Consider the following 24,091-nt stretch of genomic DNA (forward strand, 5'->3'; position numbering starts at 1 on the left):
GAGTAAATAAATCTGTAAACGATCAAATCGAGGATCTAAACTCAATACTGCGAAATACATTAGACATAGTTGCACCACTAAAAACTAAAGAAATACGCAACAAGAAACTTGCTCCTTGGTACACCGACAATACTAGAGCACTTAAGCAAGCCTCCAGAAAATTGGAGCGAAAGTGGCGCTCCACCAAGTTGGAAGTATTTAGACTAGCCTGGATAGACAGTACAGTACAATACCGAAAATCACTCACGTCTGCTCGATCAGCTTATTTCTCCAACCTGATTGAGGCGAACAAAAACAATCCAAAATTTCTCTTTGATACAGTTGCAAAGTTAACAAAAAAGCAAAGCTTAGCATGTGAAGTGGGTCTTCACTTTAGTTGTAATGAATACATGAACTACTTTGATGAAAAGATCGTCACCATTAGAAAACAAATAACTGAATCCCTAAATAGTTATGGTCCTAAAAATCTCGGTTGTCCGGAAAATTTCCGGAGCCTCCCTGATCAGGTGTCAATGGGGACACTTGAGTTTTTTGATACCGTATCGCTCGACACATTTACAAAATTTGTAATGAGTTCTAAACCCACAAACTCTCAGCTAGACCCGATTCCTACAAAATTACTTAAGGAGTTATTTCCTGTGCTAGGTCAGCCAATGCTGAACATAATAAATTGCTCCCTTTCCTCCGGATGCGTACCAAACTCACTAAAAATTGCGGAAATTAAGCCTCTTCTAAAAAAATCTAATCTAGATCCCGACATATTAAACAATTATAGGCCAATATCGAACCTCCCGTTCCTCTCAAAAATCTTAGAAAAATGTGTTTCCCAACAACTGAATGCCTTCCTAAAGACAAAAAACATTTATGAAATATTCCAGTCTGGTTTTAGATCCCATCATAGTACTGAGACTGCACTCGTGAAGGTAACAAATGACCTTCTAATGGCCTCAGACAAAGGTTCCGCATCCGTCCTGTTGCTTCTTGATCTTAGTGCTGCTTTTGACACTATTGATCACTCCCTTCTCTTAGAGAGACTGGAAACCAATATTGGGCTACGTGGACATGTTCTAGCCTGGTTTAAATCTTATTTATCTGAAAGATATCAGTTCGTTAGTGTGGATGGCATATCCTCTGACAAGTCAAAGGTATGCTTTGGAGTTCCTCAAGGCTCGGTTCTGGGCCCATTACTTTTCTCACTATACATGCTCCCTCTGGGCGATGTAATCCGAAATCACAATATTAACTTTCACTGTTATGCTGATGACACACAGTTATATATTTCAATGAAGCATGGAGAAGCCCCTAAATTAGCTATTTTGGAAGCATGCGTTTCAGACATTAGGAAGTGGATGACAGAGAATTTCTTGCTCTTAAACTCAAATAAAACAGAAATGCTCCTTTTAGGACCCAAAAAACAAATAGCGTTGTTAGCAGATCTCACTGTGAACCTCGACGGCTGCATGGTCGTATCCCAAAAAACTGTAAAAAACCTTGGCGTTACCCTTGACCCTGACCTCTCATTTGAAGAACATATAAAATATGTCTCAAGAGTTGCTTATTTTCATCTTCGAAACATCGCAAAAATTAGAAACTTCCTATCAAAAACTGATGCAGAAAAATTAATCCATGCTTTCGTTACTTCTAGATTAGATTACTGCAATGCTCTTATCTCTGGTTATCCAGACAAATTAATAAATAAACTTCAATTAGTGCTGCACACAGCTGCTAGAATCCTAACTAGAACAAAAAAATTTGAACACATTACTCCTGTCCTGGCATCCTTACATTGGCTGCCTGTTAGGGTTAGGGCTGATTTTAAGGTTTTACTCTTAACCTATAAATCAATACATGGACTTGCTCCTACTTACCTTGCTGAAATGATCCAGCCATATATACCTACACGTAACCTTAGATCGCAAGACGCAGGCCTTTTAATTGTACCTAGAATTTCTAAACAAACAATTGGCGGCAGGGCCTTTTCTCATAGAGCTCCACTCCTGTGGAATGATCTGCCAATTAAGGTTAGAAATGCAAACTCAGTGCAAACTTTCAAGTGTCTACTAAAAACTCATCTCTACAGCACGGTTTATAATTAGGTGTAGCCTGGCCCGGGGGCGTGAAGGTGACCAGTAGGCTTGATACTGTCCACCCTTGCTGTCTTGCCAGGTGGGCTCTCGTCGCCACTGGGATGCCCTCCCTCCAATGCCCTTCGGGGGAAGAGTCACTGGCTTGTTGTTGACTCTCTATTGCGCACTTGTGCAGTTGGGCTGTACGCTACTAGCAATACTCGGCCCTCATTCAGGGGGGTTGCGGTTGGTGGGTGTCCCTTTGGTTGATGCCTGGCAATGTGGTTGGATTGATTTCCTGCCTGTTGGGCCCTGTCCGGGGCCTCCCCCGGGTAGGGCCACAGTGTCACCGGACCCCCCCGTCTCAGTTTCCAAGGTGTTACGCTGCTATATTATTGTGCTGGGGGACATGAGGGATGTACTACTAACTTTTCTCAGTTTCCTCCAATTTTAAATTTTAGAAGGAGATGAGGTCCTGGTCCACACCTGCGGATTACCTGGTTTGGGGGGACCGTTGCTGTTCCTGTCCTTGTCCACTTGGTCATACTTCTGACCTAGTCTAAAATCAAATATACTCTGGATTTAGCCAAGAGAAATGTATTTATTATTCCAATTGGACTCTTAATATCTCACCCGGCACAGCCAGAAGAGGACTGGTCACCCCTCTGAGCCTGGGTCCTCTCTAGGTTTCTTCCTAAAATTCGACCTTCTTAGGGAGTTTTTCCTAGCCACTGAAATTCAACACTACTGTTGTTTGCTCCTTGGGGTTTAAGGCCGGGTGTCTCTGTAAAGCACTTTGTGACAACTGCTGTTGTAAAAAGCGCTTTATAAATAAATTTTGATTGATTGATTGATTGACTTGTATGTTTTTATTTGTATTTATTTTTTACTCAGATTAAAACTAATCCGGGGACAAAATCCTTTCAGGCTTTGAAGTAAGGCTAGTCTTGATTAGGATCTGGGATTATTCAGGCTGTTGCTGATCTTTTCCCGAACCTCCCCAGAACTTCCACGAGGTGGCCTACTGTGCGGACGACCGGCAGGACCTGCTGAACGGGATCAACGAGTTCCTGGACTGCAGCATCGTCATCCCCCCGTCGGACGTGGAGGGCAAGGACCTGCTGAAGACTGTGGCCTCCTTCCAGAAGCAGATGCTGAGGAAGAGGAAGGAGAGGGAGAACATCAAGAAGTGCCTGGCCCTCTTCACCCCCGGCACGGACCGGGAGACCAAAGGTCATTTATGCCTTTTCATGCATTCAGACCTCATTTAAAAGTAATAATAATTGTCAATAGTTCATCCGGCTTACACATACGCGTTTTTACCTTGTTTGATGTTTCCGCTATTTAACCCGGGAAGTAAATTTAATGACAAAGTGTAGGAAGGATCCAATGCAGAACCTTCCCTGCTGTTCAGTACCCCGTGCCGTGTTAGACACACTTGTTCCACTTCCACCACAGAGATGAGTCAGGAGGACCAGGAGGAGGAGGAGGAGGAGGAGGACCAGGAGGTGGACCCAATGAAGCGGTCGGGCGTCCCCTTCGGAGGCCTCATCCATGACATCAAGCGGCGCTACCCGCGCTATGTCAGCGACATCAAGGACGCCCTGGACTCGCAGTGCATCGCCGCGGTCATCTTCATCTACTTCGCCGCCCTCTCGCCCACCATCACCTTCGGAGGGTTGCTGGGTAAGGGAGCGGGAGGAAACGCACTGACTTTCCAGCTGTCGGCCATTTCTCTTTGTGTTCATATTTTAGATGTGGACTTTGTTGCTGTTCTGTATTTTTTTTAAAGAAGCTGTTACTAAATGACAGGAGCCACACAGTCACATTTTAACACATTGGTAGTGACGTTTGCTGATATGGACTCTGGTTTCATTCTGTGGATATACTTAATCTAGCCCGTCAGCCAGTCTAAAGGGAGGACTGCAGTGTGTTTTGCAATCGACTTAAATCTTAGATTTCTTTCACATTTCGGTTTGCTCGATTTTTATATAAAACAACATGCAAAAGTAGTTGCACAACATATTAGGTTGTCATATACCATGGTATTCAACATGTACTGTATATCATATATGTTGTCTGGGTTGGACTACCCCTTTTAATATATTTTAACAGGAGAAAAAACAGAGGGCATGATGGGAGTGTCTGAGCTCATCATCTCCACGGCGACCCTAGGGGTGCTCTTCTCACTGCTGGCCGGACAGCCACTTCTCATCATTGGCTTCTCAGGACCCCTGCTAGTGTTTGAGGAGGCTTTCTATAAGGTGCCTGATCATAAAAACGTACAGCAGGCAATGGGATACATTAATCCATCCCAAAGTCACTATAACTCCTCATGATTATTTAGAAAGGTTAGATCGATGCATCTGTTAGGCCAGTTCATGCTTCCGGTTTTATTAAAACTGTTAAATGTCCCTCACTCCCACTTTCCTCTCTCCAACCCTCTCTAACTCCCCCTCATTCTCTCTCTCTATCCCTCCCTCTTCGTCCCTCCTTTCTTCTTTCTCTCTCACTCTCGCGGTCATCCCTTCTGCCTCATCCTCTGTTAATCTCTTCATCCCTCTCATTCTTTCTCTCCCTCTATTTCTCACTGTCTTTCTCTCTCCCTTATCCCTCTCTTTCTTTCCTTCGTCCCTCCCTCTGTTCCTCCCTCCCACCCTCAGTTCTGCCAGGCCCAGGGCTTTGAGTACCTGACTGGCCGGGTGTGGATTGGGTTCTGGCTGGTCTTCATAGTTCTGTTGATAGTGGCAGCTGAGGGCAGCTTCCTGGTCAAATACATCTCACCCTTCACTCAGGAGATCTTCGCCTTCCTTATCTCGCTCATATTTATCTACGAGACCTTCTCCAAGCTCATCAAGGTAAAACCAGTTTGTTACATGAGGACAGAGCTCTGGAAGAGAATGCAGTATAATAGAATATAATGTAATAAAACAGAATCCAATACGATCAGTGAGAGCCTGTCCAGATGTAGTCTGTATAATAATAATAATAATTATAACAGAAACATCAGTCAATGCGATAAAAGATAAATTGGTCAATTTGAACACGCGTGTGCCTGTGTCCTTGTTCCAGGTGTTTCAGGAGCATCCTCTGATGAGGAACTACCCTCCAACACTCACCCTGCCTGGCATGGACTTCATCAGCCTGTCGGACCCCGATGGCCCGGTGGTGAACCAGCCCAACACGGCCCTGCTGTCCCTGGTCCTCATGCTCGGCACCTTCTTTGTGGCGTTCTTCCTCAGGAAGTTGCGCAACAGCCGCTTCCTCGGCGGGAAGGTAACCGGGGGGGCGGGGGGTGTCAAGCGTTTTCTTTGTCCAACGGTGCACAAAATCTCTCGGCTGTCGTTGGCGCAGAGTGACACTGTAGTGAACCAATGAACTGAATGTGTCATATCACCTGATCCCACCCCCCCCCTCAGGCCAGAAGAATCATTGGTGACTTTGGCATCCCCATCTCCATCCTCTTCTCTGTGCTGTTGAGTTACTGCGTCCCTGACACGTATACCCAGGTGACCATGACTGGGCTGTTCCCAGCTGACTTCTACACCTGTCCGTACAGTTATCTAAAGGCTCTGGTTACATATCAGACACATAAACAACCGCTAACATACGTACTGATACAACATAATTACCAACACACCGTACCTCTGCCCTGACTGGTCGTGTGTCTGTTGCCTGGTCTTCTACAGAAGCTCAACGTGCCGTCCGGTTTCTCAGTCACGTCCCCTGACAAGCGAGGCTGGTTCATCAGCCCTTTTGGCGACCAGAAGCCCTTCCCCACGTGGATGATGGGAGCGTCGGTGGTGCCCGCCATCCTCGTCTTCATCCTCATCTTCATGGAGACGCAGATCACCTCGTAAGCGCTGCCCGTTGCTATGGCCACTGATTGTTACAATGCCCAACAAATAGCAACATTAAAACAGCCTTCTGGGCCACCTAAATGTACCGTTGATACAGCTTGAAATGTTAGTCATTTTGCAGACCCTCTTCTCCGGAGCGACTTACCTGTAAGCGCATACATCCTAAGTGCATACACCCCCACCCCCCCCCCCCCCCCACCTTCCCGTTCCAGACTAATCGTTAGCAAGAAGGAGCGTAGGCTGGTGAAGGGCTCCGGCTTCCACCTGGACCTGCTGCTGATCGTCACCCTGGGCGCCCTGTGCCCGCTGTTAGGCCTGCCCTGGCTCACCGCTGCCACCGTGCGCTCCGTCACCCACGTCAACGCCCTCACCGTGATGAGCAAGGCCACGGCGCCCGGAGAGAAGCCCATGATCCAGGAGGTCAAGGAGCAGCGGGTGACGGGCCTGGTCGTCGCCGTGCTCGTGGGTGAGGGGGCGATGCTGCGCCGTTCTGGGATGGGCTGGGTGTGGACTTCCGGCGCGGCCGTTCGGAAGGTGTAGGATGGCGTTGTTCGACCGGGGGGGGGGGGGGGGGGGGTCCCATTCTGATACCGGCGGTATAATCGATCGGCGTATTTAACTTTACCACACACAAACTGACCGGGGTGGAGTAATTGAGGGCTTGGTGATCAATTGGGAGTCTGGCGTGCTCATCCATCGATACTCAATTCTGCACTGTTTGGGTCTGAAGCCGGAGAAGCGACCACACACACCTGAATTCTCAACGTCGACTGCCCCGTTCTCCTCAGGCATGTCCATCGTGATGACAGACGTGCTGCGTAACATCCCGCTGGCGGTGCTGTTCGGGATCTTCCTCTACATGGGCATCACCTCCATCACCGGGATCCAGCTGTACGAGCGCATCACACTCATGTTCACTCCCGCCAAGCACCACCCGGACCACACCTACGTCACCAAGGTGGGGCTGTGACCTGGGTCGCTGCTGTGGACCCGCTACCCCGAGCATGTTTGTATTGCTGGTGACTTGGATGTTTGTTGATTCTCATTTTTTTATGTAGTTGACAGACATATTTAATGGGATCACGTCGCCATTGGTCTAATGTCAGTTTTGCGGTAGTTCAGGTCAATATTGGATCCCCGTCTGTCAGGCTGTAACAGATTGGTAGGGATCCCCCACTAGATGGAGCTCAATCCATGTCATTCTATGCAACATTTTCCATAGGCAGAATCCTTAACCCTGTGCTCTGTGATAGAATGGCTAGCGTCAAAGACTGTCTTACAACATGTTTTATACCTGTCTGCCCGCCTGCCTATCTTCATGCCTGTGTTTCTCTGTGTACAATATGCATGCAGTTCAATCCTGGTTAAAACATGCCGGTGGGAAGCGTTAGGTTTCAGTTATAACGTATCATATAAGGTTAGGGTGCATTGTAACCAGACTGCATATGGTCACTTGTTATAAGCATTGGCGGTGTAGCCCATTGACCGTGTCTCTTGGCGTGGGCCGCAGGTGAAGACATGGCGAATGAACATGTTCACCATCATTCAGCTGGCCTGCATTGTGCTGCTGTGGGTGGTCAAGTCAACGGTGGCCTCCCTCGCCTTCCCCTTCATCCTCATCATGACCGTGCCTCTCCGACGCCTCGTCCTCTCGCGGCTCTTCGAGGAGCGTGAGCTCCAGGCGGTAGGTGGATATGGCAAAACCTTCTCCGGATTCTGACCCAGGCCCCTCACCCGGGGCGGCGTTGGGCCCCCGGGTTCCCGGCTGTGGCACGGGTTCCCGGCTGTGACACGGTTGTTTGTATTCTCAGGGTAGGTACACACTGCGCTCCACAGTTGAACCTACAGTCATATAACGGCTTGTAGCCGGGAGTCCTATAGGGCGGTGCGTATTGGCCCAGCACTGCCCGGGAGGGGAGGCATTGCTGGCTGGGATTGCACTCTACACACAGTGAGTTGGGCAAGCAGTGGGAAAGAAATCAGAATGTCTTGGCTGGGTGTGATTAGTGGGAAGTACGTCCTGATTTCAACTCCCCCAAGCCTGCTGCAATGAGACAACGTTGTAACAACAGTTGGATTTAGAACGGGGGGTATACAGTATACAAGGCTCCAAACCACAAGCAGACAATATAAACAGGATACAGGGTCCTTAGAGAATGGAGTATCACACGTCGGGTGCTTCAGTTATACGTCTGCAGGGGCACTCTACAGCGTATAAAATGCTTACACAAACCTTTCGCTTGAGATTATTTCAAAGTGTATTTACTTGGTCTGTGAAGAAGTGCAATGTCTGAAGCGTGCATCACTAACATCCATCACTAGGGGACCAGAACTGTCAAATAATCTTGAGCTGCATGCGTGCAGCCTTCCTGCTTGCTGCCTGCGTGGGTTGCATGCAGGTAACTTGCTCCACACAAAATAAATCTGTTAAAACCCTTACTAGCTAATAATATCAATGGAAATTAATTAATGAAATGATGTCAAATGATAGAGTTGACAGATCACCTGAAGTAACAGTGAATCTTGAAGTTAACATGGAACAAATAGATATTTCCAGAGTCACCCCAAGGTTGTTTTGCAATCTGGGAGGGGGGTACTATCAGAAATGATGGAAAGCTCTTGTAGCAGACAGGCCTTCCCACATAAGAAGAGCAGCACCATCTTGTTGAGGTTGAGCTTGAGGTGGCAGGCCAACATCTAAGCAGAGAAGGCTGCCAAACACGCAGAAACGCATGTCGCCAATTAGCTTTCAGAAGGGGGAAAGATACTAATTGGTGAGTGTCATCCACATAACAATGGAAGGAGCAGATGTGATGGAGCCTATTGACTTGGTGTCACGAGAGAAGAATCTAATAAAGAAGAGAATCTAAGTAATCTAGATATGGCTGAAACTCTCACTCTTTTCTCTCATTATCTCTCTCTCTCTCTCTCTCTCTACACAGCTGGATGGGGACGAGGACTCCCCCAACTTTGACGAGGACGGTCGGGACGAATATAACGAAATTCACATGCTTGTGTAGACAGATGTAACAGGGTGGCTCAGTAGACTCTCTCCATCTTTCAACGTTTACCAATCACGACCAATATTCTTTGGGAGACAAACCTTACTACGTCCGGGTTACTGTGTCTTTGAAACACTCAGATGTGCTGAGACTAGGAAATCTGTCCAACAGAGAATCGTGTATATATATGTAATGTGCATACATATATTACATACATTCTGATCTAAAATGCTGTAAGTATAAATGAATAACTACACCATTATCATGTTTTTCCCCCTCCCACTCCAACTATTTGTATTGTTCCAAGAAAGGTCAGTAACCGCTCTGTGTCCCTGATGTTGCTGAGTCCGTGAGAAATCCTAAAGTGCTTGGCACATTTTAATCGCAGACCGGGAATTCATAAACACTCATCTCCCCAGAAACCCTGTGCAGGGTCTCCTCCCAGCCCCGGCCGTTTGGTGGCTGACCTCCCTAGACGCTTTAGTGACAAAAAACCCCAAGTGCTCCAGTAGGCCGGTGTTGTAGTCCCATATGTTTGGTGGGATGAACACTGTGTGTACAATAGCCACACTGGTTTCACCGGTTGCCAACACTAAACTGCCTCCTCAGTGTAACTGCCTCTTCCCGGTCTTGGTACTGTAAGCATCATGCGTTTTGATGATGTCGTTAAACCAAACAGGAGGTTTGGAATGTCCCTTGTGTCTACTTTTAGGTTGTTTGCTCTTGGCAGGGAACATTCACCCTTGACATTTGACCGCAATTTGCGCTGCCACACTGTGTCCGTGGTCCAAGAGCAGGACGACCCTTCAGTGACCCCTGTCAACGCTGTTACCCCAAGAAACGAACATGCACTTATGACTGCCTATGTGTTTTGTGGAGGCGTTAACTTCTTGAGGTACGTTAGGTCTGACCGGCCAGTCACAGGATTCTGGATTTGACTGTGGACTGTGCAAGAGCAAACACCTCCTGATCTGATGACCGTAAACATACTTTATATTTTGTATTTTTGTGACTATAAAAAAATGGAATGTTGTTAATAAACGTTGTTAGTCGCTTAAATCCTATAAAGCCATATTGACATCTGGGATGTTGGAGGAATGTGAAAACAGTTAAACACGATTCAAAAAAAGGTGACATCGCTGGGATTATGACACAGGTATCAACATCACCCGCTGCTGTTACGTAAATGTTGGATGTGAACGCTACCGTAGCTTCAGGTAGAAGTAACCTTTAAACTGCAAATAGATCGTTGACCACCGGTTTGTTGAGCCCTGTTGTTTGAAGTTATACAATTGGTTGTAGATCAAGGTTTGTAGTTCAAAAGTGGTCCTGTACGTCTGACCACAGTGAATGGACTCAACACTTAAGTCAAGCTCCAAATATAAACACCACGTGGACTGTGTCTCTGTTTAAAGTATACATTATCATGAAGAAAGCTGGAGAACCATAGAAGCCCATGTTTCAAATGTCAAAACATCTGTTCAGTTTCAGGAAACTGTTAATTACATGATGTGTTAATGTACCTTACCAAGTTTTTATTTTCTAGACCCCTCTAGAGAAGTGTAAGATCACCTGTCTGTGACTCCTGTTCTACAAACACTAGATACCGGGGTAGTTGTGGCAGCCAACTTGAGCCCACTATGTGAGACTTATTGAATGTATAGGCCGGTCCGTCTTTAGGGACGTTGTTCTGATTGTCACTCTCTGCTTTGTCTACACTGTGTGCTCTGTGTCTCCGTGGTTACCACACAAAACTGGAGCTGTGCCAGCGTCATTGGATTGGATTCTGAAGGAACAACTGAAGTCAACAGAGTCGTGGGCCAAAATTGTTGTGAATTGCTCCGGGATTGGAGTTATAGTGGCAGAGCCCTATACCGGCAGGGCCCTATAACGGCAGGGCCTTATAACGGCAGGGCCTTATAACGGCAGGGCCCTATAACGGCAGGGCCCTATAACGGCAGGGCCTTATAACGGCAGGGCCCTATAACGGCAGGGCCCTATAACGGCAGGGCCCTATAACGGCAGGGCCTTATAACGGCAGGGCCCTATAACGGCAGGGCCCTATAACGGCAGGGCCCTATAACGGCAGGGCCCTATACCGACAGGGCCCCTGGCATGTCTAAGCCAAAAAGGTTTGCAGTTACCCTGGCGGAGATCCATGTGGATCATGCCACAGCAGGGAGGTTTGGTGGTGGTGGTGTTTGGGGGTAGCTGTGCTCAGCTGAACGATCACTCAGACGCTGGGCGAAAACAAATGAAAAGAATTGGGAGTGTAGCGATGCCAGGTGTAGCGTTGCCCCATTCTCCTCTTCTGTCTGGATTCCTTCGGCGCTGGAACTAGAACATGAAAACAGTAATGGGCCGGTGAAAAGGACCTGGCACGTTAGAGGTTGGGAATCCACTACGTACCGTTGTCTGATACCTCCATGCTAGAGCAGACCACCCACTCAAACACTAGAAATATAGCCCTGTTGTTTTTGAACAGCCACTAAATACCTTTCTCTCCTATGATTGAGCGTTTCTGGGGCCTCTTCTCGTTAATTTTAATCGGATGAGAATGGACAGTTTTTGTTTTGTTTAGAATGTTCATAAGGCCGTTAAGGAATAGACAATCAACTGTACATGAATGCAACTACATTGCCCGTCTGTCTTTGCTGTGTATGCGTGTGAACGTGCACACCCTCAACCATATGGCAACATCCTGCTGTAAGTGCTAGTATTCTAGTTCCATCTTTTCTTTAAGTCCCGGACTGCATTTTCATTAGAATGAATGGGTCATGTCCACCTACTATCCTCCAGGTTTTTGCTGTGTATCAAACATGAAGTGATAAAGTTCCTCTCCACATGGTTTCTAGAATTCCCTCAGATTGTAAAAGGGAGTGGCACTAATGACATACAATACTATGTATCCCTCAATGAAGGACAAGGTGTTTAATGTCACTATTAAAAAGGTGATCTTTCATGTCAGAATTTGTATAGTTTGCACATATGATACCTGTGTGTGGAAGTCAAAAACGATGTCACAATATGGTAATGTCAAAGTGGCACACCACTGGAAACTCTCTATTTGCTCTGAAAATAATGTCTGGCTATAATGACAAAGTATGGTCTGTTTGTCCAAAAAAAAGTGAATTATGAATTACTTTAGCATTAGCAATACTGTGGATACTTGAATAGCAGTTTGGCCTGCTATTATTCTATAGGAGTTTTCAAACAACTATATAAAAAAAGTTATTTTTTTGTCTGAAAATAAATATTTATGTGTTTCAAATACACTGATGAACTCTTTATTTAAAAGGCATTCAAATACATAACAGTAAAGAACAAGTTTATTACCACTGGTGTTCAACAAACAATGTGTGGGCGAGCAAATCATTTTTGAGGGAAATTAAACACCCACATTCAACTTAACAAAGTCATGTCTCTGCCAGGTGTCTTTGTCTGTGTGTGTGTTTGTGTGTGTGGGGGGTGTGTGTGTGTCTTTGTCTGTGTGTGTTTGTGTGTGTGGGGGGTGTGTGTGTGTCTGTGTCTGTGTGTGTTTGTGTGTGGGGGGTGTGTGTGTGTGTCTGTCTGTGTGTTTGTGTCGGGGGGTGTGTGTGTGTGTGTGTGTGGGGTGTGTGTGTGTGTGTGTGTGTGTGGGGGGGGGGTGTGCGTGTGTGTCTGTGTGTATGGGGGGGGGGGGTGTGTGTGTGTCTGTGTGTGTGTGGGGGGCGTGTGTGTGTGTCTGTGTGCGTGTGTGTCTGTGTGTGTGGGGGGGGTGTGTGTGCGTGTGTGTGTGTCTGTGTGTGTGTGGGGGGTGTGTGTGTGTCTGTGTGTGTGTGGGGGGTGTGTGTGTGTCTGTGTCTGTGTGTGTTTGTGTGTGGGGGGTGTGTGTGTGTGTCTGTCTGTGTGTTTGTGTCGGGGGGTGTGTGTGTGTGTGTGTGTGTGTGTGTGTGTGTGTGTGTGTGTGTGTGTGTGTGTGGGGGGGGGGTGCGTGTGTGTCTGTGTGTGTGGGGGGGGTGTGTGTGCGTGTGTGTGTGTCTGTGTGTGTGTGGGGGGCGTGTGTGTGTGTCTGTGTGCGTGTGTGTCTGTGTGTGTGGGGGGTGTGTGTGTGTGTCTGTGTGCGTGTGTGTCTGTGTGTGTGGGGGGGGTGTGTGTGCGTGTGTGTGTGTCTGTGTGTGTGTGTGTCTGTGTGTCTGTGTGTGTGTGTGTCTGTGTGAGAGATTGTTCTCTCAGAGCCCTTTGGCTGTCTTGCCGGTGGTGAGGTGGAAACACAGAGCGGAGAACACCAGGGTGGTGATGACCGAGGGCATGATCAGTAGCATCAGAACGGGCCCATCCGGATCTGCCGGGCCGGAGCAGAGGCTGAAGTACTTCCGGTGCACCTCCAGGAAGACGCTGTCCTTCAGCGACGGCTCAATGCACCCGGTGACCACGGCGACTTTGCCCACGCAGTCATTCAACACCAAGTAGGACCTGCGAGTGGCAAGGGGAAAGGACGTTTGACTGGGTACCGTTTTCCTTTCATGACCAAGTGCAAAACGACAACGAGGACAGGGTTAGGAAATGGGCCCGAGCCAGTGGGGGAAAAAAATTAAAACTGTCTAATAAAAGAAGAGCGCGCTAAACACACTAATGTGAACCAACTGCTAAAAGTCTGAGTGTGGCTGATTGTTCAGCTCCTCCTCTTAGATGAACACTGCTTTCCTGTACAGTGTCCAGTGACCTCGCAATTAGGGTCAATAGTAACACAGGGACTATTACCCCTGTAACTATAGGGCTAGCACTACATCCTCACTTTGTACAAACATGCGCTGTCCGAGAAATACAAGCTAGAGCGGGTGGGTGGGAACCCACCAAATAAATGGAAGTAACAAAAACAAAACGGAGACAGGAAGTGGCTGACCTTCCCATGACGTAAAGGTCGCGTATCTGAGGAAAGAGACGTTAAAGAGGGTCGTGGGCGGCTGTACCCGGCCCTGTTCCCACTCATCAACTACGAACACGTCACGACGAGCTCAGATGCGAAGGGCGGCGCAGGCAGCGGCAATTAACCTGCACCCTGGGCCTCCAAGATAGAAAGAAACACCACTCACAGGCGAAGACAGGTCAGGTCAGAGGGAACAACACAAACTCACCCTTTAAAGGTGGGCCAGGGACATGTGTTCAGGTAGTCACTTGCCTCCATGCTGTGGTTGAAGTGCGGGATGCAGTCCTCATACACGTAGCGTTCAAACTGGAGACTGTTGCACGATGCATTATAGCCTCCTTCACTAAACCCTGGGATAAGAATACACTAGAGTGTGTTAAACGTAACATGTTTTGACTGCAGACTAGTTTCTCCCAACTCCCAGTGTATTAGAAAATAAAGAGGAACATAATAACACATCAACCATTCAATTGAACCGAATGTAATAGCGTGCGGGTATGTCATGTCATGTCTATAAAGTGAGTCCATGAACAAATAATGTTTCAAATAAATCACAGCCCATTACTAAGTGAGGGAAGAGGCGGTGAAGTATTATAGTGTCTCACATGACTCTCCCAGTAGACACCAGCTAGTTAGAATGTTTTTCAATTATAGCTAGAATAAAAAACAAGTGAAATAACTTGGACCACGAAGCTCTTTTTGTGGGAATACGACAGCTGTGACTTAGTGCTTTCTCCCCCACTTATAATGGCCTGATATCGATTACTGATGACGTTCTTGCAGTAGCATAAGGACTACACTGCATATTCTGTAGACCACAATGGAATACAGGGTGCAGGGTTTTGCTCCTCCCCTGGACTTGATTGATGAACTAAAGCCACTGATTAGTTTGCCACTCCCCACACCTGGTTGTCCACACCTGCAGGCACTACTACAGTAGGCCCTCTATGAAATGAGTTTGATGCTACAGTTATAAACCACTGTCTTCCAGCTCCAGTTATAATACCAGTTACAGGGAAAAGTCTGTGAAAGGTGTGTCGTTGTTGCTTACTTGTTAAAGCCATGAGGATCACAAAGCAGCAGGTTGAAATACTTCGGCCATTCCTCATCTGTAAAGCAACGATATTTTCCTTAGTTAATCAATAAGAATTCAGTAAACTGCAATGCAAAGTGCGATTAACAACAGGTGCTGACTAAAAGGAGTGAGTTTACTTACAAGCTTTGTTCTCAAAGAAGACCACATGCAGTGTATCAGGTGAGTCGGTAGTATGTTCTGAGTTTAATCTTTGTCAAGATATCATCTTGTAGATACCAGGGCCAGGGTCAGAACAGTGGGCAGGCCTCGGGCTGACAGATGCCAGAATCAGGCTATGGAAAACTATATTGCATTCTGGCCAATCTATGCTTGACTATTACATTTTCCCTCAAACCATGGTGAAACCAGAGAGAAAGGAGTTCTTGTTAAAAGTATAAGTGGAGTTAATTTGTAACATGAGATACTGGTGTGCTTAAAATCCCAGTACACAGTATCTTGTGTTGACTGGCCAAATAAAAATGTCACGTCCGACCTTTACAGAAGTTGCTAGCTTCCAGTTCAGAGAAGTGTGATACAAACGGATGCTGTCTTGACTTATTGCTTATTTCTTCAGAAAATGGATCACCAAACCGAAAGACAAAATTTAAGTTTTGCTTCAATTGAAACATAAAATTGCTTTGTATTGTATAATACCAAACATATGTGTCACTATCTTCAAAAACAGCTGGTAACAAAGTGAATGGCCAGCTGCTTCCTGAATATTTTCTGAACTAATTAATGTATCTTTTGGGTTCACTGAAAACAGATGTGGAGAGGAATGTAGTTAAGACGTTCTGTCTGACTGCACTAAAATACAGTCAATGTAAACTGTCCAAACTGACATTGCAATACAAACAGGATGAAAATTCACCAGTCATTCTTTTGGATCCAACCAATTTTTCACAACACTGTATTATAAACTAAACATTGTCAGCTAAATAAGACCCAACCACAGGTTCACAAACATGACAATTCAATCATGATTTCAGTTGGCACATACCTTGACTTTGTATTTGCACATTAGTTCATGTCCGGGAAAAGATCCTGAGCAAAATCTGGAGTCGAGTCAAAGGTCCCTGTGAAATTGAATGGCTGCCGAAAAAACAACTAGCCGAGGATCCTTTTTGTCTGCCGCCGTGTGTCTTATCGGTGGGCCATGCTAAAGCAACCCCCATCACCCCCTCCTACGATCCAAGCCCAGCACTAGGCTGCTTCCCTTCCCAAGCTGCTGTTCTCAACCCCATGGTCTAATTATTCCCAAAAGACTCAGGCAAGCAGACAAATCTCCAGCATATGCATTTTTCTGTGGTCTATAGTTAATGCATACTTCCCAGCAGCAGAGACCAGGACACTGGTCGGGATGCAGAGAAGGATGAACAGTGCAAAATAAAAGGAGTTCCTCGAAGTACACCTGATCCAGAGTGCTCATGATCTCAGACAGAGACACACATTCATCTTTCAGTGCGACGACAACAGAGAGCACACAGCCAAGACCACGCTAGAGGGTCTTAGGTTCAAGTATTTGAATGTCCTTGTGTGGCCAAGCCAAAGCCGGGACTTGAATCCCGTTGACCAACTATAGGGACTACTGAAAATCACAGTTCACAGACGCTCCCCATCTAAGCTGACAGAGCTTTAGAGGATGAACAGGGAAGAATGGGACAAACTGCCCAAATCCAGGTATGCAAAGCCTTGACACAAAAATGGGTATTTACAGTTGTGCTCAAAAGTGTGCATACCCTTGAAGAATTGGTAATATATGTACCATTTGTAAAGAAAACATGAGTGAGCAGGCAAAGCACATGTCTTTTATTGATTATGGGATTAACATTCAACTGTAGGTCATAACAGAATGGCACAATCATAAAACAAAACATGGCAACAAAGAAAACTGACCCCAGTTCAAAAGTCTGCATACCCCTAGTTCTTAATACTGTGCATTGCCCCCTTTAGCATCAATCACAGTGTGCAGTCTTTTGTAATAGTTGTCTATGAGTCCCCAAATTCTTGCAGGTGGTATAGCTGCCCATTCGTCTTGGCAAAATGCCTCCAGATCATGCAAAGTCTTTGGTCATCTTGAATGAACCCCATGTTTGAGATCTCCCCAGAGTGGCTCGATGATTAAGGTCAAGATACTGTGATGGCCACTCCAGAACCTTCATCTTTTTCTGCTGTAACCACTGGACGGTCATCTTCGCCTTGTGCTTAGGGTCATTGTTGTGCTGGAAAGTCAAAAATCATCCCATGCGCAGCTTTTTTGCAGAAGAATGAAAATGATCTGCCATTCTTTACTGATAACATGCTGCATTCATTTTGCCATAATCTTTTCACAAGATTCCCCATGCCTTTACAGCTCACATCCCCCGAAAACATCAGTGAGCCACCACCATGTTTCACAGTGGGGATAGTATTCTGTTCACTATAGGCCTTGTTGACCCCTCTCCAAACATAGTGCTTATGGTTGTGACCTCAAAGCTCTATTTTGGTCTCGTCATTCCAAATGTGTGTGCCAGAAGCTGTGAGGCATGTCAAGGTGTTGTTGGGCATATTGTATCCAGGCTTTTTTGTGGCATTGGCGCAGTAAAGGCTTCTTTCTGGCATCTCGAACCGTGCAACTCATATTTGTTCAAGTATCATCATGTTGTGCTCCTTGAAACAACCACACCGTCTTTTTCCAGAGCAGCCAGTATTTCTCCTGAGGTTACCTGTGGGTTTTTGAATCCCGAACAATTCTTCTGGCAATTTTGGCTGAAATCTTTCTTGGTCTACCTGACCATGGCTTGGTATCAAGAGATCCCCAAATTTCCCACTTCTTAATGAGAGATTGAACAATACTGACTGCCATTTGCAAAGCTTTGGATATCTTTTCATATCCTTTTCTATGTTTATAAAGTTCCATTACCTTGTTACGCAGGTCTTTTGACAGTTCTTTTCAGCTCCCTATGGCTCAGTATCTAGCCTGCTCAGTACATCCACATGAGAGCTAACTAACTCATTGACTATTTATACACAGACACAAATTTCCATTTAAAAAGCCACAGGTGTGGGCAATTCACCTTTAATTGCCATTTTCACCTGTGTGTGAGTCACCTTCTGTGTCTGTAACACTAACATTCAAGGGTATGTAAACTTCTGATAATTGTTTTATTTCATACTCAATCATTGCACTGGTGGTCTCAGTAGGGGAAGGCGTGTACAATGGTCTGGTATACATTAGGTGGGAGAGAATAACAATGCTAGATAGACTTATTTTGGTCCACATAATAATTTTCTTAGCCACTGAATTTACACGTTCGAGAGGTACCTTGCAAGATCATGGAGCACATTACCTCGGTAGGTGGCGTCTCGAGCCGTCTGCATCTGCACGTTCACGCTGCCAAATAATCTAGCATCTCGAGTTTGATTTCTTCTCGGAAGATATGGCTTAGTGTAAACAAGCCCCTTGGTGATCTGCTCTCTGTACGCTTAACCAGAATCATGTGTGGGGTAACTCAGATGGACACAGCGACCACATCCCTTTTGTAGGGACACACACACACACACACACACTCACAAACAATCCAATATAATAGTTATCATACGCTGGAAATTGACAACACATTTCCTCAAAAACCATAAAGGTCGTCCTCAGTCCTCATGTTGCTGTTCCACAGCAATATTACAATAGATTTATCAAAGTAATACCGTTTTCTCCCCTCCCTCCTGATATCCCCCGAGCCACGTCATAAATCAGGTCCCAGACCTGCTCTTGACCCCTCTGTGCCCCCCAGGCACTGAAAACTCTGCAAGGCAACCCTAACCGCGTGTTGTGTGTCCATACAACCATGCAAACTATTATGTGAATAAAAGGGAATAAAACTGGTGCTACATTAGACGGGACCTAAACAGGATCGATATCTACAGTATATGGTGTGACGAAAAATACTGTGTCAACAGCAATTTGGTACACTATGACCACTCACCCACTGCATTACCCGCCTGTTAAGGTTTATTGGATTTGTCCACTGCAAGCAATATTTTGCATGTATTAGGCAAGCTGTTCTTGGTTTCACACACCACACTGACAGTAATGGAGGAAGTCATATACCTTGCCCAAGTGTCTCTGTTACTGCACAGTATCAAAATGCAACTCAATCCTACAATCAGTGCTTCTAAAGCTACGTTTTTAAGGAAAGTACTTATGCTCACCTCTCTTATACAGTATGTGTTCCAAGGAAGACGTTATAAAAATATGTGGATGAACAAACAAAGGCATTTTAAAACTGTGCCAATAACTAATTTAATCACACTGTGACTCATTCTGTAGCCTAGCAAAAAAAGAAAATATATATATACTTAAACGTTAAATGTCTTAAATGCTTTATGACAACACACTGTCCGCATGCTTTGATTGACTGCTATAACATAACGTCAGTGCCTGAATAAGCCTCATTCACTCACTGTGTTCATATCCGCGCCTGTCTGTCTTTGCCATCTAGAACGCAGAGCTGTGTAAACACAAAAGCTTTTAGAAGCCCTGCACACTGACACTAACCTCTCAACACATTGACAGCCAGGGCAATAGCAGTGACTTGTAGCAATCACACTTCTGTGTCAGTGTTCAGTGACAGTGTGTTTGAGCCCATAGTTGCTAGACTTAGATATGTCTATTGCTCAGCAACCACAAGCACTGCAAATATAGTTCCTTCTGAATGCCTGTCAATATTATTCTAAAATCCCAAAGGGTAATGAAGGATGTTACGTATTCCAGGCTAATTGAACAAAGACAAGTTTTTAAAACACGTATTAAGAGGCAATGCTCAGGATTGTATAGCTGTGGCAAAAAGCTGTTTCCTCGGGCAGAGTGGTTTAACTTTTCCAGCAGACTCTGGGTCTAATAACATCTCAGGACAATGATTCTGGAATGCTGCACTCTGGAAATTGTCCCGAGATGGATTGAAAAATGACAAGAGGCCTGGATAGCAGATCACAACGGTCAGAATGTTCTGATGAGCGACTAGCCCCACCATGTTAAGTCACACACAAACACGTGGCCTCTAATTCATGGCCTCTGTTCCTATTGAATTCTCAAACCTTTTGTTTTTTCAGTCAATTTTCTTTTGCCTGAATGTTTGCTTTTGTCCAAACCTCTTGTTGCCCTGTTCCTTTCTGTTAAACTGGAGAATAAGCAATGGAAAATCTGACCACTGTTGTGCAGTGTTTCACTTGCCTTGACTAGACGGCCACTTGAAAGATCTTTCTGGAGTCCTGGGAAAATACCTTTCAGCACCCAAGTCAGGTCATTTTTTTTACCATAAGTGCTAAATTGAATGATTTCATGATTTCACTAACACATCCATCTCACGTTGCTAGGAAACATTCACATAATATAATAATAATAATGCATTTGTGACCGGAGAAATGAGCGGGAGAGGTCATATGAAAACATTTCCATTTCCCTTAGTTTTTGGCTTAATACCGTTAGTGCCAGGGCAATCACACCTCACAAACAGCCTGTTCACTAAACAGCCATCTTTGTCTTTTGAAAGTAAGTTACTGGGTTGTTTAGAGTGTGTCTCTCATTGCTCTGTCTCAGACAGATGCTGCTAGATGGGAAAGAATAACCTGTACACCTACCGCAAGAGAGAGATAGCCTCCTTTCAGGATTAAGTCCAGCACTACAAGAACTCCTTCAACATCGGCGCTCTCTATGCAGACTCAACTGCCCTCACATCTAAACAGCAGGATGAAATAAACAGCTTGGTGCAGCTGCAGGTTGTCCCCTCCAAGGTTCTAGATGTGCCTTTGGTGACAGTCATAGCCTACAGTTGCTAATACGCGGAACACTGCGTCACCTGGCAAGGTTCTAGATGTGCCTTTGGTGACAGTCATAGCCTACAGTTGCTAATACGCGGAACACTGAGTCACCTGGCTACTCTCTTTCGTTGAACATCTTAGCGCCATGAAAGAGACCTTTCGCCGCTCTGTGATTACCTGTACGTCATGGACAACAGATACTGCACAAACTGGACTGCCCCACTGACCTCTGACCCTCAAGGCCCGCCGACAATGTCTGAGGGAAAAAAGGTGGACAATAAGCTCCTGAGGTTCTGAGACACAGATGGTCTTTGATGCTGAGCCTTGGTCCAATCAAAGCAGACAACTTTAGTCTATGGACCCATGCTGATGGGACAAAATGGTTCACCAAGGTCCAAAGGCTTGTACCGGGTATCCTATATAAAAGCTCCCGGGCTGCCCAACTTGCCATCAGTAGATGGACCTGGACCAGCGGTGTCCAGGTCCAGGAGAGTAGAGGCCAGTGGGTCTAGTGTCCATCAATGAGAAGGAAGCCATAAGCGCATCCCGGGTTGTGTCAGAAAGAAGGAATTGTCAGCGAGGCCAAAGCCAGAGCTTGGGAGGGAACGTATGACTTTGGCTGAGAAAGAACAGACAGCACTAGCTCTGGAGCTGAGGTAACAAAATACCACAAACGTGATCCAGGATCTCCAGGCCCAGCTCGTATGGAAGAGTTTGACCTCAGGAAGAGCATCCCAGCAGAAGGCCTGTGAATCAGGGCAGACGAAGACAGAGGAGCTGGACCTCAGCTCCATGATACCGGAGAAGAGACTGAGGATGGAGAGATGCCATGGGAGCATACTGCCAGAAGACCTCCTGATGGAGCATGACTTTAATACAGTTCATACACGCTACACAGATATGTTGAGACAGAATATTCACTATTAATTTAATCTGGCTCACTGAAGGGCAACTGTTTGAAGCCATTGTCCCGTTTTTGTTCTTTACGTTCAGGAGTTGGAATGTTAGAATTCATTCCGATTCTGTTTGGCTGTGCATTCAGTTGTGCGGCAGCCATTTTTGATAGACAGCCAATAAAGTAGCTCTTTTAACAGGGAAATGTAGTGTATAGATCAGGGGCCTTTCAAAGGGAAGTCAATCGACGTCTTCCTTGAGGTCTGTACGGTACACAGTTCTCTCCTCCCTAGTAGCAAAACACACACAGTTCGAGTCCCTGGAGCCCATTGTAACTGAATGTTGCCTTATGAAGTCAAATAAACATGCAGTGCATAAGCTCATGTTTGTCATGATTGGCAGTTAGTCTCAAAACTACACACAAAAGAGAATTGTTAAAATGTCTAGGATACAAACTCATATTTTTATATTCCAACTAAATCCTACACTGAAAAGTTGCTTTTTAAACAAATGAAAAATGATTGGAAAGAAAACTACTTATACTGCAATTAGTCAGTGGCCATATTTCAGATATGAAATATGGAAATACGAGGCAGTTAGTTAAACTTTACTTGGCTAGATAGCTAGCTATGCGTATGCATTTTGAAAGGAGGCATACTGAAAGCTATAAAAAGCCTGTTGCCAGAGCTGCCAGAAAACATGTGCCAAAGCACTTTTGAAGTAATTTAATAAAAATATTGAGGCAAAGCATTAAAAAACTTGTTCTTAATTTTTCTGTCCGTTAAATGGTAGTTTTGTTGCTGCCTATATATTTACCTGGTGTGACAACACCACTCCAAACAGACCCAATGAAAGACTATTTAAAAGTGGAGCAGCCCTACACATCAGCAATCTGTACTGTATGGAAACAAGATAGTTTCCATCTGGTCAACTGAAGGCTACCAGCAGCAGCTGAATGCATTTTATTCTGCTGTGCTCCTAGCCCCTCTGACTGGGTGTAAAAGCAATGTATTTATAGTTATTTTTTGTGAGAAAAATGTAAATGGGATTAAATTACAAATTGGTCCAACTAGTATACACTTTTAAAACCCCAAATTATATACTACAATTTATCAAGAAAAACAATAGCAGACCTTATTTTTAAATTAGACAGTTGCATTGTGCAGGTCTAGAAAATGCAAACCTGCACAAACCAAGCTCGGCCCTTTGAATCTTACTGTCCACTAATTTTGCTTTCTCTGTCTGTGCATGGGAAACCCCCATTTGTCTATCTTTAAAACATAATGTACAACGTTGCTGCAGTTTGACAGGCTGTTCACCCTGCCCAAGGCCAGGGGTTATTTTTAAACCATGTAATCTGTTAAAAAAAAAAAAAAAAAAGGCCCATATGAAGGCTGTGTACAAAATGGAGGTTTAAAAAATATGTAAGAATTTCAGCCTGTTAAGGTGGAATGGAAATGTTTCCCACTTTGTCACAAATTTGACACATTTGTTCTGATTATAAGTGACCATCTAATCATCTGGGTTAGGGTGTGGACACAAGAAATAAAAGGGTTCTAAAAGGGTTCTTCAGCGGACCCCATAGAAGAACCCTTTAAATAACCCTTTTATTTGATTCAATAAAGAATCCTTTTTACAAAGGTTACTACATGGGACACAGAAATGTTCTACTCGAAAACAACAATGGTTCTTTTGGAGACCACAAAAGGTTCTTCTATGGGGACAACCGAGGAACAATTTGGAATCTTTTTTTCTAAAAGTATAGATCAGGGCCTGTATTTCCTATTGCCCACACGATAGAGTTTTTGTCATAAAAATGAACACATTGATTCAGAAGAAATGATTTTCAACGGCCAAAAGCTGGATTTTCAACGGCCATAATGTGAAATGCCCAGAGTTTTACCTGATTAGGTTAACAGATCAGGAAAAACTACAGGTACCAGAATAATTTAATAGGGGTGAAATAATCCTAACATTTCACAGATATGATGGACAATAACCTAGCTTGTTGACATTTTTGGAGGAACTTGAAAATGAAGTATAACTTTGTCAGTTGTATGAACAGGCTTATAGGCAGCACTGACTATTGCTTGTGTTTGCTTCCAGAAAGGATAGTTAACAACAAATTGTAATTATACATGCTATATTCAAGCCCAGAATTAATTATTATTAATTATTGAGCCAAAACGTTGTTTTAACAGTACATATTTTTAGCTAGATAACAAATGTAAGCCAACACTACGAGGTTTACACTATATTAACTGAGTTGGTACACGCAACTCTGGGATGATAACCTTATATAGGTATTATATAGGAATGCACAAACCATACTAAAAAAGCTAATACTAGTAGGCTAATACAACTGCAATGCCCTCTGCTGCACCTCTGAGCTCATCCACGAGCTGGAGTCAAACCGTGACCTCACAGTGACGGAGCTAACTAAACTTTGCCACCATTCAGTGGCCTCATATTAAAGTCATGTTTTGAGT

At 45.0% G+C, this 24,091-nt stretch overlaps 1 protein-coding gene across 5 annotated transcripts in view; it reads left to right on the forward strand.

The window, feature by feature from the left end:
• Positions 1 to 12,203, forward strand: part of slc4a3 (solute carrier family 4 member 3) — a 44,007-nt gene extending 31,804 nt beyond the window's left edge. For all 5 annotated transcript variants that reach the window (XM_029115752.2, XM_013139185.4, XM_013139184.4 and 2 more), the window contains 11 exons: positions 3,071 to 3,299; positions 3,525 to 3,752; positions 4,182 to 4,330; positions 4,730 to 4,924; positions 5,139 to 5,342; positions 5,486 to 5,575; positions 5,756 to 5,922; positions 6,139 to 6,392; positions 6,715 to 6,884; positions 7,437 to 7,610; positions 8,869 to 12,203. In XM_029115752.2, coding sequence (XP_028971585.2) covers positions 3,071 to 3,299; positions 3,525 to 3,752; positions 4,182 to 4,330; positions 4,730 to 4,924; positions 5,139 to 5,342; positions 5,486 to 5,575; positions 5,756 to 5,922; positions 6,139 to 6,392; positions 6,715 to 6,884; positions 7,437 to 7,610; positions 8,869 to 8,946 — 1,938 coding nt within the window. In that variant the 3' untranslated portion in view covers positions 8,947 to 12,203. The remainder of the gene's footprint in view (positions 1 to 3,070; positions 3,300 to 3,524; positions 3,753 to 4,181; positions 4,331 to 4,729; positions 4,925 to 5,138; positions 5,343 to 5,485; positions 5,576 to 5,755; positions 5,923 to 6,138; positions 6,393 to 6,714; positions 6,885 to 7,436; positions 7,611 to 8,868) is intronic.
• Positions 12,204 to 24,091: the final 11,888 nt, after the last annotated feature.

Source organism: Esox lucius, chromosome 20 (assembly GCF_011004845.1).
Source record: "Esox lucius isolate fEsoLuc1 chromosome 20, fEsoLuc1.pri, whole genome shotgun sequence".
Taxonomy (NCBI): Eukaryota; Metazoa; Chordata; class Actinopteri; order Esociformes; family Esocidae; genus Esox; species Esox lucius.